The sequence below is a fragment of the Cydia strobilella genome, chromosome Z, assembly GCF_947568885.1.
Source record: "Cydia strobilella chromosome Z, ilCydStro3.1, whole genome shotgun sequence".
Classification (NCBI taxonomy): domain Eukaryota; kingdom Metazoa; phylum Arthropoda; class Insecta; order Lepidoptera; family Tortricidae; genus Cydia; species Cydia strobilella.
Genome location: NC_086068.1, coordinates 12,103,092 through 12,121,146, shown reverse-complemented (window position 1 = coordinate 12,121,146; position 18,055 = coordinate 12,103,092). Strand labels below are relative to the sequence as shown.

Genomic DNA, 18,055 nt, shown 5'->3' with positions numbered 1-18,055 from the left:
ACTTGTGGTTTTTGAACGCATTATAGAGGGTTTAAGATGTGTATAAATAGATAAAATTATGTACCCAAGGATGCCTTTTCTTTAAAATAAGAATTCAGTATGTAGGTAATTCAGATTAAGATTCAGTAATCAATTTAGTTTAGCCAGACTGAGAGATTGTTTAGGTCCTAATTAGGATCCTAGTTAGGACGACTGAATTAAGTAAGGTATATCAAGCGCATAAGCAAGGTGCTCACGGACATTTATTTGCACATGACATCGTTAAGGCTTGGAGTGCATGTTCAGATATTTCGGCGTCCAATTATAAGAGTAGGTACTACCTACCAAATTGAGCCGTACGCATTTGCGATGTGTTTGCTATTTCATTAGAATCGCTCCAGTCAGGAGAAGATCTCGCTATAGAAATAACCAGCAGCATCATCCACATAAAGACAGTAAACTTTCATTCACATTAAACATTACAAAGATAAAAATGTGAAATGGGTTATTTGACAATTTCTTTAGCTTTATTAACTAATAAATGTAGGAAAATATCTTAAAAAAGGGCACAATTACACACAGTATTGAATGATAAATGTTTGCCATTTATTAATTCCTCGACAAATAAAAAATAAGCATTTTTACTGTTTCAGTACCTACCGGAAATTGTCAACTTAATTTTTTTTCTCGAGTTCTACAAAAATAATTCAGCATATCTACATACGTCTCACTGCTGACCACAGGCTTTCTCTCATGCACGATAATTAAGTACCTACGTCACGAAAACTGTGTGCTATCCAAAAGGATACGTATTAATAACCCTTGTGACGCCAAGAACTTTTAACAGTAAGCTTTTAAGTACGATGGCGTAATACTGGTTGACTTGTGCTAATAATGTTGGGAGACTTGGGGGGCGCGTGACATTTTTTGGACTTGACGCTTGGCGGAGAACCAGTTATATAAGGTGGAAGTGGAAATGTAACATAGTTTTTTCACCTTCATTCTTAGTGCACAGCTTAAATAATTTCAAAAAATTGAACATAAAAGAACGTAGAGCTTTTAAGATAATGTTAAATACTATACGTGCAGTGAACTATTTTCAGTAACTATCTGCCATATGTACAAATATGACATAAATTTGGATGCATGCTGTCGCAAGTGATACAATTTCAAATTACTTATAACTTAACAACTTAAAAAGTGTATTTCATTATCACAATTTTATTAATTGTTAATGAAACACGTTGAATCTTTCAGTCCACTCTTGTAACGCAAATACCTATAGTATTTAGAGTGTAACTACTACTCGTACATGCCATAATTTAAATCGTTATCACTTTCAGCTTTAGCGTACGGAAGCGTGTTGGGTTTATGGAAAATCTTGTGATTCAGTTTGCTTACTCGTTAACAACTACTTACACTACGAATGAATGAATAGTCCACGGAGATGTTGCCTCCAATCCGGGTTACTTTGACTGCTTAGATAATGCCTTGTACGGGCATAAAACCTATTTAAAATCGTTTTAGCAGAACTGTTCTTAAACCTTTTTAAATGTAAGTATGTGATAATTTTACATTGCTTTAAAGTTTAAATAATGGCCTTTTATTAAGGTAAGGCGGGGTAAGACTATCATATTTTATTTTGCTCGGGGCAAGACGAACAGAGTATGAGGATTTTATACAAGTGATTGCCTTACCCCGGTGATAGTCTTCCCACTTACTCGACTCAAATTTTATTATTATACTTTATAATCGAGCATTCAAAGTGTGGATTGACTTTAGGTAGGTATAACGACGTGGTATACAATTACATTTCTTGACTATTCGAGTGAAGTTGATGGATTGGCAACATCTTTGTGTAACATTTCTATAGTTGGTTATTCTTATGATGATAGAATGATCACTGATCAGCGTCCCGATGTATCTCATTATCCAAACGACTCAATTGCGAAAAGGCAGAGTGAATCGAAAGGAATTAGAGCAACAGTAGGGAGGTAGAAATATGACGAGGATCATCGTAGCTGTTACGGCCCGTAAAAGTGAAGTGGAAACGTAGGGAAGCCGTAACGAGGAATATCGTTCCATAGCGGACCCGCAAAGGTTACATTATTCTCCCAAAGACCCCCTACGCGTCCACAACGCCTAGGCGGATACTGTGTCTAGAGAGAAACTGTACTCACGATCATGCTCCGTGCAAGCTGCGTAGAAGAACAAACAGCAACAGTGAATGAGACAGCGTTATAATATAAATGTTCGAGCCTTACCTACTTACATAAATACTCGGACATAAAAAGATGAAATATTAACTAACGAGTTTGCCTTTTACGAATAACATCAAACATAAACAAGGTTTCCGACAAAGATCATGTCATCTAAATGCATGAGTGTTTACGTTCTTTAGATATTTGTAACATCTGATGCCGTTCCAAGCATAACTTTACAGACAAGAGAGATGCTTATAGCATACAAGTATGCGACTCGCATTTTGTGTTGGAGCAACAAGTATTTATTATGACTACTTACTTTACTTTTTACTCTTAAGTTGTCAGGATGAAGGTGTCACAGAAACTCCAATTCGTAAAAAAAATGTATTAAGGTGAGGTTGGTTAAGGCCGATTATTAAAATATTGATTCAAATTTTCTATTGAAATGTACGTAATTGTGTTACTGTGTCACGTTTTCACTAGTACCTATAATTAAATCAAATAAATAAACAAACTATTTTATATTAATTAAATTAAATGAAACATAAGCTCATAAGGAAATGCAATTTTGGATTGATAGGCAAGTAAATATTATTATCAATGGGTTATTAATTTTATAGTGTAATATTAACCTGTTTCAAAACCCATTTTATTAAAGTTTGAATCTACCGGCCAATTGCATGGTTTGAGATAAGACAGACAACATAAATACTATCAGCAGGCGTGCCTAGCGCTGATTGTGATAACAGATGATAGCATTTAGTGTGGAGCTACTCTCCGACTCGGGCGTTTTGTTTTGATACATGTAACGTGGAGGCCCGCGTCATGCATCGCGTACATAACAGGACAGTTGTACAACCATGCACCATGTTTATTCTCCCTGAAGGTTACATTGCCACCATTGTCTCGCGGGATTGAAGAGATAATTAATATAGCGTATGATAATGCGATGAGAGGTTTAGTGAACGGGCAGATAGAGTTTGTTGCATGATAGAGACGCCAACCGGGTTCGTGCAGATGTACAATTATAATAGCGAATGTGAGCGATGAGAAATCTCTCCCTGTCAGTGGGGAAGAAGATACGACCGCAGTAGATAATAGACCACATCAATATGACAAGCCGTTCCATGTCGACATTCAATAGAGGGCTGAGGGAGAGCACGTAGCCAGGCAGGCGTACGCGGTGCATTGCATATCACTTACAACGCATTGTGACGCCGACGGGACGGATAGGCTCGAGCCCGAGCCGCCTCGACCCCTGTACTGGTAGCCCTGCCAAAACCAAATAACCACCACCATCACTAAAACATCGTGATTACCGTCACCTGCCTTACCAACCAATAACCAACGGCTGCCTCACGCACTAGCACGTGCGTACTATTCATGACTTAGTATCTCGTGGTTTTCAATTGAATTCCTGATTAATCTCAATTAACTGCAATCTAATATCTAGCGAGACTAATATCGACATTAAACGCATTGCTAAATGTGCAGTACTTACGGTAGGCGGCGACAAATTAACTGCTGACCCACGACGTTCTTGGGGGCCAATACTGGAATGGCGTCTTGTGGGTAATCCTGAGCTACCCCCGGGAGTGCCACCGGGGGACGATGCGCAAGAGGGTGCTATACGAATTTTGGGGGTCATTAGAGTGTTATCAGAGAGGCGACGGTTAGGAAATGCGCTGGCCACACGTAAGAAGTTGTTATCAGCGGCTGTGGAGTTGCTCGATCCAAAGAACCATTGCCCAATTCCAGTACCTGAGGAAAAGTTTACGTTATCAGTGTCGGTAGACCGATTGATAGATTGTGTTTTAGATTTAGAGTGTAATGATTAAGCCTATCTAATAGTCCGGTGGCCGGCTGCATGCAACTCTACCTGATAAAAAAATAGAAAATGCCTACTGTTTGGGGGTAGCTGACTTTTAGTAGGTAGTTTCAACTGCTCTTGGTCGGCCGCGGCTTATAATGGCAAATTTTGTGCAAATGGCAGAAAAGTGGTAGAAAAATTCATTAAAAAAAACCTCATCGACAAATAGAATGTAACTTGTATGTCAGGAGCCTTTGGGGACAGTAAAAAAAAGTGGTCGGCCATGGTACCACGTGACAGCTTCTATTTGTGTAATATCTCCGGTGTTGCAGGCGTCCATAGGCTACGGTAACTGCTTACCATCAGGCGGGCCGTATGCTTGATTGCCACCGACGTGGTATTAAAAAAAAAATTCTCATCGAAAAATAGAATGAAAAAAAAAAACGGATTATAATAGCTAAATGACCTCACCTTAAGCCTGGCACTTTTGCAGTCCGACCACATTTATAAAAAAATATATTGAAAATATGGTTTCTTCATTGCTAAAACTAATTTATTTAAGCATGTCAGTACAAAAAAATAATTACAACAATACAATTATAACTTGAGACTAGTCAAAAAATCGCCCCCGAGTTGTCCGAGGTGTCGCGGCGCAAATATACCCATCACTCTCTTAGCCGTGTCACCACGTTGAATGGCGATGGTCAACCTTTGCACCAGGTACGAACCCGCGCGGACGTCAGCACGCCACCGGACTATAACAAATATTGGACTTACTCTTGAAGCCACCACCAACACTTCCTGTGCCGATACTCTGACCACCGATAGAGTTCTTGCGTGCCATGTCTTCGGCGCTGGAGGTCTTACGCTGCTCTACACGCAAATTGGGGATGTTGAAGGGTGGTACGTTCATATTGTCGGTGCTCATCTGGTGCCGCAGTGGACGATGCCGCTCGGGACTTGGCAAAGTCAAGCTATCCAGCTTCAACTTGTAGCGCTGGTTCTTGTCAATGTTGTCCAGCATATCATAGAGAATCTGAAATTAGTAAGTATTTAAAGTTTGTGTCTACTTTTGATTATTTATGTTTGGGTAATATCAAAGTCACAGTCAAGTCGCTTGAGACCAATGGACCTATGCTATGCATTCGTCCTTTTGTATTTACTTATATAGGTATATTATAAAATGACACTATCTCGTTTATTACAAACAAGACTAAAAATACCGGCACAATCTATTTAACAAAACTGCCTTGTGATAATAAGTCAATACCTCCATTAGGTTAGTAAATTGATCAACGTTCAACGCTGGATTGACGGTTTGCGGTGCTAGTGATGGGATCATCTTTGTCGCCATAACGTTCGTTGTTAAGCCGAATTTTCTCTCCAAGAGCATTGACTTGTAAAGCCCTGTAATCAAAACGGCAATCGTGATAAAATTGTTGAATGTTAGGAATATGAGACATAATCAACACAATAATTTCGCAAAGGCAAACATTTCGCAAGACATTGCGGTAAATGGTTCGCAGCGCAGTAATTACATCCTATGAAGATGAAAATAGGAAAAAAGGCAAAAAGAGTTACTTATTCAAATAGCAGTACATATATAAAAATAAAAGTCTCGGATCCCTCGCTGAAAATTCCATCGACTGCATAAGTACTTACGGACAACGCGGTTGATAATATCGGGATCGCTCAACCTCATGCTCAGAAGAGTGGGGATCACTTGTTCGAGAATATGATTTCTTTCCAATCTAACTAAAATCTTTTCATAAAATCCGAGGATTAGGCTAATTATCTTAACATCACTCTGATTTTTTTCCAATAGCACTTTAACCTTTCCCAGCACAATTCCATGGAGTGCCTTATCCTCAATGTAATCGGATACGTTCTGCATTGCAATTAGAGACGAAGTCTGTAAACAATCGTATTTATAAGTTTGATGTAGTTATTACGGTGACAGAGAAAAATTATTAGGTACTTATACATTTAGCTAACCTGTATTTGATTAGTGTTGTTATCCAAAGCTGTGTAGAGCATAGGCATAATCTCATTATTCACCTCATCCTTTTTGCACTTCTTTAAAATTATGTGCAAATTCTCTAAGACCGTGACAGAGGCCTGAACACTCTTTGGAGAATTCATCAGGTTCCTGAAAAAATGTCTTGGATTTTACCCATAGTTAGACTAATCATTTGGATTTTAAGGTTAGAGAGCGAAATATTGGTTTATTAGTATTTACTTAAGGGTGGGAAGAACATAGTGGCTGAACTCGTCAGGGGTGGCTTCGTTGGTGAGCCAGATGATGGGTTGCAGCACGGCCGCTAGCACCTCGGCCGTGCGCACCTCCAGCTGCAGCGCTGGCCACACCAGCTGCCAGCGCAGTTTCTGAAACAGAGTTCAACCCTCAACCCTTTAATCACTAACCTAACCTAACCTAACCCAACCAGTCCACCCGCGCTCAGCTAATAAATATGCATGAAGTTCCACTAGTGTGTGAAATAATATTTTTCTTTGATAACTTTACCCGCTTTTCACTTCCATTGTATTCGTAACTTTTCTGTTGCAAGTTTTCTTTGATACTCGGACGAAACTAAACAAAGGACGACTTACTCGTACTTTTCTTACAATTCTCACGCGTTCTCATACTATACCTATATTTGTAGGAAGAAATGCCTAAATGAAAAAAAAAGTTTAGCTAATAATATCGCTGAGTGAGTATTAATATTTTGTTTATGTACCTACACGGTGTACCTATTAACTTATTATAATAGGTCAACAGAATATAATAAATATGTAAAAAAACGAAAAGATATTTTACTCCGTGACTTGACTGTGAAGTAGTTTGCTACTGTTGTGGATAAGATGCAACTGTCTCATCATTTTTTGAAGACAAAAAAAAGCTCGAAAAGACGAGTTGGTGTGGTTTAAATCTATTTGAGTTATCGAAACTTCTCATGCAAAATTCATGTATTATTTCACTGACTGACTGACGTAAATTTACTCTATCTATCGCTTTTGTAAGGGTGCTACAATTGCATACCATAAGTACTTATCATAATATCAGTGCTTCCAAAGTATCGCCACATGACAGGGCGTACACGCTATACATCAAAAATCACTTGCGTTTCTATGCGTGAACGGCACGTCTGTACACGCGTCGTGCGTCATAGTGTGAGTAAGTTGCTTAAAAATAGTACTGAGCGGCTGGCAAACGGTCGTCAATCTGCTGTCGCGGGGCGAGGTAATTTGAATCAGGGCGGGGCGGTGCCTGGCCGTTCTGTATAATAATACTATTACTTATTCTGTGGTATCGCACGCATCCTGACGCAACTTGATTATACTCGTATTTTGCTAGGTTCACAATCTTTCTCATTTGCAAGGGCAGACTGACCAAAACCTTACTATAGTAGGTATACCTACATCAAAGTTAGCTTAATAGAAAAAACCGGCCAAGTGCGAGTCAGACTCGCGTTCCAAGGGTTCCGTACATTACACAATTTTTAACAACGTATTATTTTTATGTCAAACGTAAGTGAAATGTTTTTGAAAAACCGGTAGGGGTCGGATCAAAAACTAAGTAATTAAGTCCGACTCACACGCTTGACTGCACATTTCTGATAGGTTTTCCTGTCATCTATAGGCTAGGAGGGGGTCATATAACCAAACGTCTGTGCTGTACATAAAAGTCTGCTAATTTTTGCGGGAGAGGGGAACTTCAAATGTATACGTAACGTCAAAATAGCCATGTCAGATAAAAACGTGATACATTGTGTATGACCATTGGCCAACTATTTTCGACAGAGGGGAATACCTGTTAATGGCTACTCCGTTTATATCCTCCTAGTCTATAAATAACTATTATGTGTATGTTTTTTTTTTTCAAAATGTTAGACCCAATAGTTTCGGAGATAAAGGGGAATGGCTATTTTTTGCCTATTTTCTTGAATAACCAAACTGTTTATCCTAAACTTATTAAAAAAATTGAGATTCTCATAATGAGCTCTTTTATTTGATATGTAACAGGATATAGTGTGAAAAACTTTATTTATTAATTTTTTCATTTATCCCTCTAAAGTGGGCTCTATGTATAATAGTTATTTGTTATAAAAGGATGCAAAGTTGTATTTTACCCGCAAGTGTGGAATTTCGTCGCTACGCTCAGGATTATATTTTAGAATGTAGAATCCTTTCGCTTGCTCGTGTTTCAACACTTTCAACACACGAGAAGTAAAATACATATGCACCCGTGTGTAACACAAAACTTTTTCCTTCACTAAAGCGAGGAAACATGCACAGGCGCTAGATCATCTTCATCACTGGAATCACTAATTTTTTAAAGAAAATACGATATTATAACATAATATAACATAAAAAACTCTGGAAGTTGTGTATTTTTACGTGTTGGAAGTCGGAGTCGGTGAGAAATTTTTTGTTGACAATGTTGACATTTCTGACGATGCGTTTTGAAATTGCATCGACTCAACTTGTGCGTTCTGAATTACATTCAACATCATTAAAAAAAATGTTTCTTATGGAATTTAAGGTTTATGACTTAAAATCATTAAATAAAGCTAAATTTGGTATTTTTTATTAAATTCTCAAACCATTTATTTATGATAATTAATATCGAAAGAACCATTATTATGAGCGTTTTACATTTTGTTATCTGTCAAAAGTATATTCTCAGGCACGCTTTTTACACGCTCCATCTAAGGTCAAATTACTTTCCCCACTAGTGGATAAAATTAGTTTTCACCCGCTTGTTTTGAAAGACGGCTTTCCGAGCTAGTGAGGGGAAAAATTCATTTGTTTATGTTACATGTGCGTCTTTGGATCCCAAACTTACATACGTGTACCAAATTTCAACTTAATTCGTCCAGTAGTTTGGGAGAAAATAGGCTGTGACAGACGGACAGATGGACAGACAGACGCACGAGTGGTCCTATAAGAGTTCCGTTTTTTCCTTTTGAGGTACGGAACCCTAAAAAACACTAAAACATGTCTTATCAAAGACTGGTAGAAACGACGTGCCTAAGAATATACTTAAGAACTCTGAAAAACACTAAAGCATGACTTAGCAAAAACTGGGAGAAACGACGTGCCTAACAATATACTTGAAAAACACTAAAGCATGACTTAGCAAAAACTGGGAGAAACGACGTGCCTAAGAATATACTTAATGAATGATTGGTAGATAATTGTTGTCCTAGTTACTACTGCTCGATTACATTGTAAAATGTTTATTGTTCTCTTTGTAAAAAGTGTTCATCAAAGTTTACGGCAGCTTGATCGTGTAATTAAAAAGTTGAAATATACCTACCGTGATCACTTTTGCCTTTCTCACGAAATGAAAAATGCTGGGGTACTTATACCTAGGTCGAGATTATAATTTTTTAATTAGTTTCCTTTTTACAAAGATATTTGTGAGTGAAGTTTCCGAATATTTTTAGGGAATGAGCTATACTTACACAACGGTAACTTTTTTGGTTAATTTTGAAGAGTGGTACCTTTGGTATGTATGGAAGTGCATCGATGAGAGTTTGCCTGTAGAAGTTGCTTTTTGAGTTGGGGTCCTTCATTGTGATCACATCAAGGTACTGCATGGCCTGGATAGCGACTTCGCTTTGGCATCTATTAACAATCAATAATTAATGAAATATTTAACGTGAATCGGGATAATAAATAAATATAATTCACGTTACTATTATATGTATACTAAACGCAAAATCATCATGCAAAACAATATCTAACTAACCGTAACAATATTTATCAATAATCAATACATAATATATCGAACTTGCTTTTTATGCTGCCAAATAAATTTGCAAATTAGGTAACCCGGGGTTAACCCAGGTTACCAGTACAATTGAACCCTGTGTTAACAGTTCACTCCGAGTTAGTGGGTAAATTTGGATTGGTGTAAGTGGCCCTTAGTGTCACTAGTTTGGTCCCACCCCGCATAAAAACCATGCGACAGTGGAAGACCGGTTTGAATTTGAACTTTACTGTGCGAAAACACGGTATTACAATTAAATGAGTTTTAGGTACGTGTCATCCGGTATTAACGGAATTAAAGAAAGTACCGATTGTAAGTAGGTACAATAGACACAAATATGAGCTAGTTGAACCCTGAGCGAATGATTGGTAATCCTACTTGAAGTATTTGATGAGTGGTAGCAGTTGTGTGGTGGGACGCGGATGAGGGTCGCGGGAGAGCAGCCGCTGCACTGCCTCCTGAAGCGCGGCAGGCACTCGCGGCAACACGGCGCTTACTTGCTCGTCCAACTGATCACAAATAACAACAATACAGAGTCAGCCTTAGGGCGGGTTGCACCATGTACACTAAACGCACCAATTTACGTCAAAGGTGATTATCATACAACAAGGTATTACAAGGTATTGGTTATTAATATGACGGCGGTAAGCAAAGAACACTGACGTTTTTTTTTTTTTTTTTTTATTTTTTTAATCTGGAACACTGACGTTGACAAACAGTTTGGTGCTACTGGCCCGTATTATGTCAATGTTCAGTTTACATACAGGTTGTAGCAATATTAAAGGAATTATAAAATCCTGGGTTTCAATTGTTCGAAAATATACCACAACTCAAACTATTATGCCAGTTTTCCCACCATACTTTACGCCGAACTAAGACTGTTTCTTTCGGTAGTATGGTCGTATTGTTGAAACGAATATACGTGCACAGTCCCCGCAGAACATCACACTTTCTTTTTTTATCTTTGTACTAAAATAACACAATCTGCGCCCCCGCGTGGGGAGTAGGTACGGCCCGTTTTGGCGTGGGAAGTGTAGTCATCTCTACAGAAGGAGCCTTTGAAGTAATGGGATGTATTTGCTGAACATAGAATGGGAATCAAATCGGTCGGCTCTTAAGGTCGTCGATGATTGGTCTTCGTACCTACTGAAAGTGACACCGAGTATAGGGTATTTGACCGTATTTCAAATAAATAATTTTACACCATGCATGACATAAAGCACCAAAAGATTAATAGAGAAACGTAGACAACAGTTCATTTTAGACACTATTTCTATTTTAAAACCCGTATAAAACTATAAAGAGTAGGTAATTTGATTGTGACGTCACATGCTAGTGTTTCATATAAATTCCATAGTAGCAAAGCAATATCGTTTTGACAGTTCGAAAAAAAACTGATTTATACCCTATTGCTGATAAGTACTCACGAATTCGATTTGCTTGACGTAAAGCATGGGGTTGTTGTTGGCCTGTATAAGTGGTTTTCCGGAGTTGAATACCGCGCAGATCACCAGCCCCAGTGAGAACATGTCCGACAAGATGTTGCAGTTGCCGTTTGTCTGCACCTCGGGAGCTGCGCAGAGGAAACAAGCAGAATAACAGAAAGTTATAAGACCAAGTCAGCACTATTACTGCCAACTAACATTGGTTTATGTGACTGGGTTTATGATTCGAGCGAGTCGAGTTTTATATTAGGATCACACGAGTGTTTTGTTGCCTACCTAATTTATGTTCAGTTAAGTACATACACCGAATGTATTTGCGGCATCATTGCTCTACCGCGGATATCAGGTGGCATCAAGCACTCAAACCTTTACATCAAAAACGTAATAACATAACATAAACAATTTCCGTACTTAATTATTTCTTTAAGGTTTAATGCCATATGTTGATTCAGAATAATGGTGCAATATAAAATAATAATCGTGCTATATATGCTATTTGTACACGTTGTTTGTGCCTATCTTGAAAAATATAAAAGTTATAATGGCATTGAGTGGTGCTCAAACTTTTTGTAGCTCACTGTTGAATACTACAAACTTCATCTACGCTAGATTTATGACAACTATTATTTCACTAAAACACGAATGATATTTATTTTCTGTGAATAATTAATAAATATAATATTTAATTAATATATCTCTATAATTATATTAAATTAATCAATCAATCTAAAAGCACCTACTTATTAAACTAAATAATAATCAATCCACAGAACGGGATTATTGGTTTATTGTTTATTTTATAATCATTATGTTTTTATTCATTCTATTTTTAATATACATTTAATAAGAAGTAAAATTAATGGTGTATACCGTGGGCTAGAATAACCCGACAAATTTTTAAGGTGTATTATTGACCGAATTTAGAGACTATAATGTCATACAAAATTTTCTGAGCTCTTGTAGAGCGTTTTTGTAATAACTTAGTGAAAAACGCCTTATTGGCTGCGACGCTGCCACTATGTGACTTATTGGTTTAGACATAAGTACCTACTGACAGACATTAGTGTTAAAGGATACTCGCAATTTTTATTTGTAAACAAAAAAACTTTACTTATTCGTTGTTTGATTTTTCGCCAAAATGTAAAAAGACAAAACGTGTCTTGTGCAGAAAACGCAAAAAAAAATCTATATTTTTGTTTTGCCGAATTTCACCAAACGCATAAGTATAACATTTTTTGCTTCTTAAGAATGCGTGGTAAAAATCTGTCGGGTTACTTCAGCTCACGGTGTATATAATTATATATACAATCATCAATCAATCATCAATAATTTAAATATACTTATAACTAAATAAACTTTCTTTTATGTCATTCTTGGACAATCATCGACAGTATTATCATAAACATGTAAAAATGTTCACAAGCGCTGGCATTTGTAAAAGCGATGGAAATATAATACAAATTGATATCGACCTAAACCGGCGAGCAATAAGAATGAGATTTGAATGAACATCGAATCGAGACAAGGCCAAGATTGGCTCGAATTCAGTAGCGAGACCATGGGTACGATCGGCCGTTCGGTGAACAAATAATGGAAAGTATTACCTATTACGCGAACAGATTTGGAAAATAGTGTTTGATCCGTAATTGCTTAACCACAAATCTTACATTAAAACTAATAATTGAATCCATCACAAAACCGTAGAATATCGGGAGCCCCCCCCCCGTATCTTGCTCACGCTTACGCTCATCGAGAGTAAGAAAAGAACACAAACCTACGGGGCCTTAATAGCGAAGGAGTATCATATGGTCGTATTCTGGCTTCACTTGTTATCAGGTCAGTGTTATGGAACTATGGGCTTTATTATTTTGCCAGCCAGCGATGCTAGATCACGGTACCTACCTTTATTATTATCTACTCTCTACTCATGATGATGAAAAGTTCAACCTGATATGTTGATACCATAGAGTAACTTATACTAGAGCGGTACTGTCATAGTAAATTTTGTAACCCCAGTAAATTCACTGCCATCTGTCGACACACTTTAAAACTAAAAATGAAGATTTATAAAAATACGATAGAATGTATTTAAATATAGATAAATGTTTTTTTTTATTTGCATTAATTAATTTTATGATTTTGACCCATGTTCTTTCACTGATATGCGTTAAAATTGTTAAATAACAAACGAAACCGTCAACGCCATCTATACGACTGTAGGCCAAAACTAGTAGCGCCCTCTGAACGAGAATCAAATTTTCTTGATTTTCGAGGCACGTTTTTTCCTTAGACTGTATCCATCTATTACGGAGTTATATCTATCTTTGGTTGATACATATAACCCGGATATCATCTAAGTCGGCCAACCCTCCATACAAAGGTCAAACATTTTTAAGCGTCAAAATTTTTCTTCTTTTAATCCTAATCAGAACACAATACCGAATATGTCATTAAACGGATTCCCACTATTTTTGTTACACCCGCTGGCTTTAATAGCGTGCTCCACAATACAGATATCTAATTGACAGAACATAACTATGAGATATAAAGTACTTACTTAATCTATTTGAACTGTTACGGTATGATCTGATATTTTTAACGACTCAAACAACGTTAAAGTACTTTTTATGGTCGTTAGTTGTATTGCTTAGCGTTGCACCATCGCCAATTTAAGGCCAATTCTGGTGTAACTATTTATTATAAGTTTTGACTTTGTTATGATACGACTTTGACACGACTCACAGTGCATATCACGCGCACCAATAAATGCAAGCGAGATGCTTAATGACTTCTTTACTAAGTACTTTTGTGTTAGGGAAAAAAACATATTTATGTACCTATATGTATTAGAAATCACCGTTATCTAATACATTTCTAATCCAATCTAGATACGTCATTAGCATACTCCAGAATAAATAAATATACCTAGTGTTTAACTGGTGTGGTATTTGCATTTAAAATTACGTACGGGACTCTACACGACTATTTCTGTATTTAAATTGTATTTTGCTATGATGCGTCTGGGGACGGACACGTCGGACTCGTGTAACAATACTCAGTAAATAATTACTCTCTGGTCTGGACAACTACATATTCCTTGAAAAGTAAAAGTTTACACCTGTATCCTTACTACGGTTTTATTCTTGGATGTAGCTTATAGCACTCGGATGATAATATTTTTTTACATAACGTTAGTATACACGGATTCGAGAATTCCTCTGGCCTTTAGTTTCTACGTAAATTCTTATGTACATTAAGGTTTTCTAAAGTGATAGTAGGTAGATAAATAACTATATGTGTCATTCTCAATCAAAAGGTACCACGTAGTCGCGTATGGATTCCGAGATATTAATGATTTTTTAAATCTAGTCGAAATTGAAGAAATTTTGTTTTGTTCAGTAACAGTCTCTAGACACTTAAAATAATCATGTGTATTATATAGGTACAATAGTTGCAAATTCTAACGATAACTTGGAAACAAAAAAAAAGGCTTTAAGTTTAACCCTTTACCAGGCTGACATTTCAAAAGTGACAATTGAAAGTAGACAAACGTTTGAAGTGAGTATGGCCTGCTAGCTTCCAAATTGACCGACCACCAAACTGTTTTTAGGAATGTTTTAACTATGATATAACAAATACTTTGATTTTTTTGTTCTTAAGTACTTCGGTGAAGTACTACAAAGGAACAACTTTCTAGTATCGGATCTTAGCAAGTTTAGGTTGTAAATTGGCCGGATGATAAATTAACAATTTTTTTAGATTGAGATTCTATTGATAGTTGTTTTTATTTAACTTATTGTCGCCCTGGGTGCAAGATGGGAGGTGGCTTGATAAGCTCGCGTTACGACTATTATCTTCGGCAACAATTTCTAGCCTCGCATCACCTCAGTCTAACTGTACGAAGCTAGCTTTCGATGAACCTTCTAGTTCCTTTTCAATTTGGTAATGTTGTACAATACTTATTTTGCAGATAAAGTTACAGGAAAATAAGGCTTATTAACATTCAACATTGCTCCATGAGGTACCCATACACACTTACCCAAATAGTCAAGGTTTGGCTGGGCAATCTTGGCAACTTTGATAGACCAAGGCGCAACTGTCAGCATCTCTGTGGGGTCATCTCCAAGAATATTTTCTGAAACAAACATTTAAATAGTTATGTATTTCGACTAAACGGATGACACAATCTTAGTTTAGTCATTCGAAGTGAAACTCTTAATTTGCCTAAGTTATCTGGGAAAACGTAGGTCGCGTCGTAACATAGCGTAGGTACCTATAAAGTCCGCGGGCAAGGCGCTAACTTCGTTGGTTAACGCATCCCGGGCGATAACGGGCGGTAAAGTGTTTAAGGGAGATGTGAATAGAAGCCTCGTGGACGTCAGCTGCCGCTCCGTTAACGGGTTGAGCAACGGCAGCCACCCGAACACGTAAAAAAGTTAATAAACCGCATCTCGATTGAAACTTTCCTAGATGATAGTTTAGATGCTACTGTAAATTAAAAAATCGTCATTTTTTACGTACCTATCGCGTTGGAAAGACCCCGTCAACTAGTGAATCTTATGCTTTAAACAAGGTTAAGTAAACTTATTCTAGTTAAACACTGGTTGATGTTGTTGCAAGATAATATAGAAATTGCCCGTGACACCTGCACTAGGCTGCCGGTCTCGCAGGATGGCACTTTTCGTAGTTTGCCAGTTTTTTATTGCTTAGGCGTTAAAGACTACACTACACTAGTTTCGAGTAATATTCCCTATTGAAATTTTGTCAGATGATATTTGAAATGCTATTATGAATATATAATATCGGCAGCCGACGTTATCTTGTTTAGTATGTATTACTCGTATATTGTAAGGGCTACACGAAGCGAAATATTTTTACCTACGTCCATTATTTAAACATTTTTTTTAGTTCGAGAAAATTTTGATAGTTAATTACCTAACTTATTGAAAAAATAATTTAAGATATATTTCTATATATATTTTTATTTTTATATTCTTTGACATGATAAAGATAAAGAGATAAATGTCACGTACTCGCTTTTTCACGCCACGAAAATAAAGCGTTATATTAAAACTATACTCGTAATTAGTTAAGAGTAAGAGTCTCGTAAGAGTAACTCGTAACTCGTAAGAGTTAGTTTCCAGTTGGGATTTTTTTATTGGAACGTTCCTCTTTTTTAGGAAACTTTTGTTTTAATTTCTTAAATGTTAATAGTGTATGAGATATTGGCAAATTGGCCAAAAACGAAATACTTACCATATTTTTATGTTTATTTTATTATAACTTTTGTATTTTATTAAGTGCTAATAATCGCTTCGAACACATTTTTCTAGACATTATTTCAAATCCAATGAGGTATCACGTATTTTTGGGAGCGGTATCTCTATTTTTCACCACTCCTGCATACATATTTCTATGTAACATAAGTACTTAGGTACTTATGTAAAGTATAAACTTATGTCGTAAGTGTCTACAATCCGATGAGAATAATGATGGTAATTGCTCGTAACACAAGTACGTTTGAACAAATTAACTGACTGATAAAATGAAAGCATCTGTACGGATATTGACCCACACGCACTCACGAATATAAATACAAAGTATAAATTGAAAAACGCATTCGTTTCGTCTCGTTAATCTTATTTCTGTAAGTTAGATGAGACGGAAATGTGCATGTAGGCCTAACTATATAACAACAGAGCTAAAATGCACCCATCTAATTATCAGAAAGATTACCTATAATATTGCTTACTACTGTAAAAATTCATTTACTGTTCATAAAGTGAAATTTATACGGTTATTGAGCGGATTCGAGTGAAGCGTCTACGAATAAGATTGTAAAGCGGCAGCTCGTTACGGGAGTTAAAAGAAAATAAACGACGAGGAAATGTGCCCTCAGGAAATACCGTTTGTCGTCGCGCCGTCGCCTGCTGATCGTTCTTCGACAATACCTACATACACTATAAGAATTCAATTTATGTATTATACATAATTTATATAACGTGTTTCTTTTAAAGAAACTACAAGTCGACGACTTGTAAAACGTGAGTCAATGAAATATTGCTACAACTGACGAAATACGTGAGGAATTTTCACATTTTATTATCTGTTCATTTTAGAATAGGTACCTAAGTATTTAATGGAACCGCTTCTTCGCTGTTACGGTCAGCAGGGAGGTGTTCCCGACGTCTGTCATTTATTCGCTTTCTTTATCGTTATTTTCATTACGACCATGTCGTCTAAGTTTACACTTAGGTATCAGATTTTTTATTGAGCTAATCGAGTATATAAGCATGTAATGCAGGTTCCAATCCCTAAGCCTGTCTAAAGTCTCAGTACATAGGTGACAAACATTTTTAATCCCACGGGATTCCTGTATTTGCGTCCATTAAACAGTAAATAAAAGCTAGCTTTTATTACAGATTACAAAAGAGACAACGTAAAAAGAAAATATTACCAGGTTACAAGGTTGCACCCGCTAAGATGTAAGGAGTCTTGAGAGTATCTGGAATTTACAATGTAGGCACCTACTAGGCTATTCGGTGAAAGAGTTGGATACAATACTGGGCCATTTGATAAAAACGAGAGAGTGGCGATAAGATTTCAGAGGCCTTTAACTAATTAAGAGCGTTCCAAGCATACAATGCGGTCCCGTAAATCCCGCGGGATCCTGCGCTCGTAATCCCACTTCAAGCAGGACAGGCAGGCGGTATGACAGAATACTAGATTGAAAGCCCTAGTATGAAGAGATCTTGAATGTGCTCTTAGGACATAATAATCAGGCTTTTGCCAGCATTATTGTAAAAAGACTACATTACTGCTTACTTTGATATAATCTAAT

At 36.9% G+C, this 18,055-nt stretch overlaps 1 protein-coding gene across 1 annotated transcript in view; it reads right to left on the bottom strand.

Annotated features, from left to right (window-relative positions):
• The window catches only part of LOC134754191 (SCY1-like protein 2), a 129,783-nt gene that overhangs the window by 9,055 nt on the left and 102,673 nt on the right, over positions 1 to 18,055 (bottom strand). The window contains exons 6-15 of the mRNA XM_063690328.1: positions 15,254 to 15,349; positions 11,197 to 11,342; positions 10,148 to 10,278; positions 9,501 to 9,624; positions 6,233 to 6,378; positions 5,989 to 6,142; positions 5,656 to 5,905; positions 5,264 to 5,400; positions 4,771 to 5,029; positions 3,685 to 3,944 (exon numbers count right to left, since the gene is read on the bottom strand). Coding sequence (XP_063546398.1) covers positions 3,685 to 3,944; positions 4,771 to 5,029; positions 5,264 to 5,400; positions 5,656 to 5,905; positions 5,989 to 6,142; positions 6,233 to 6,378; positions 9,501 to 9,624; positions 10,148 to 10,278; positions 11,197 to 11,342; positions 15,254 to 15,349 — 1,703 coding nt within the window. The remainder of the gene's footprint in view (positions 1 to 3,684; positions 3,945 to 4,770; positions 5,030 to 5,263; positions 5,401 to 5,655; positions 5,906 to 5,988; positions 6,143 to 6,232; positions 6,379 to 9,500; positions 9,625 to 10,147; positions 10,279 to 11,196; positions 11,343 to 15,253; positions 15,350 to 18,055) is intronic.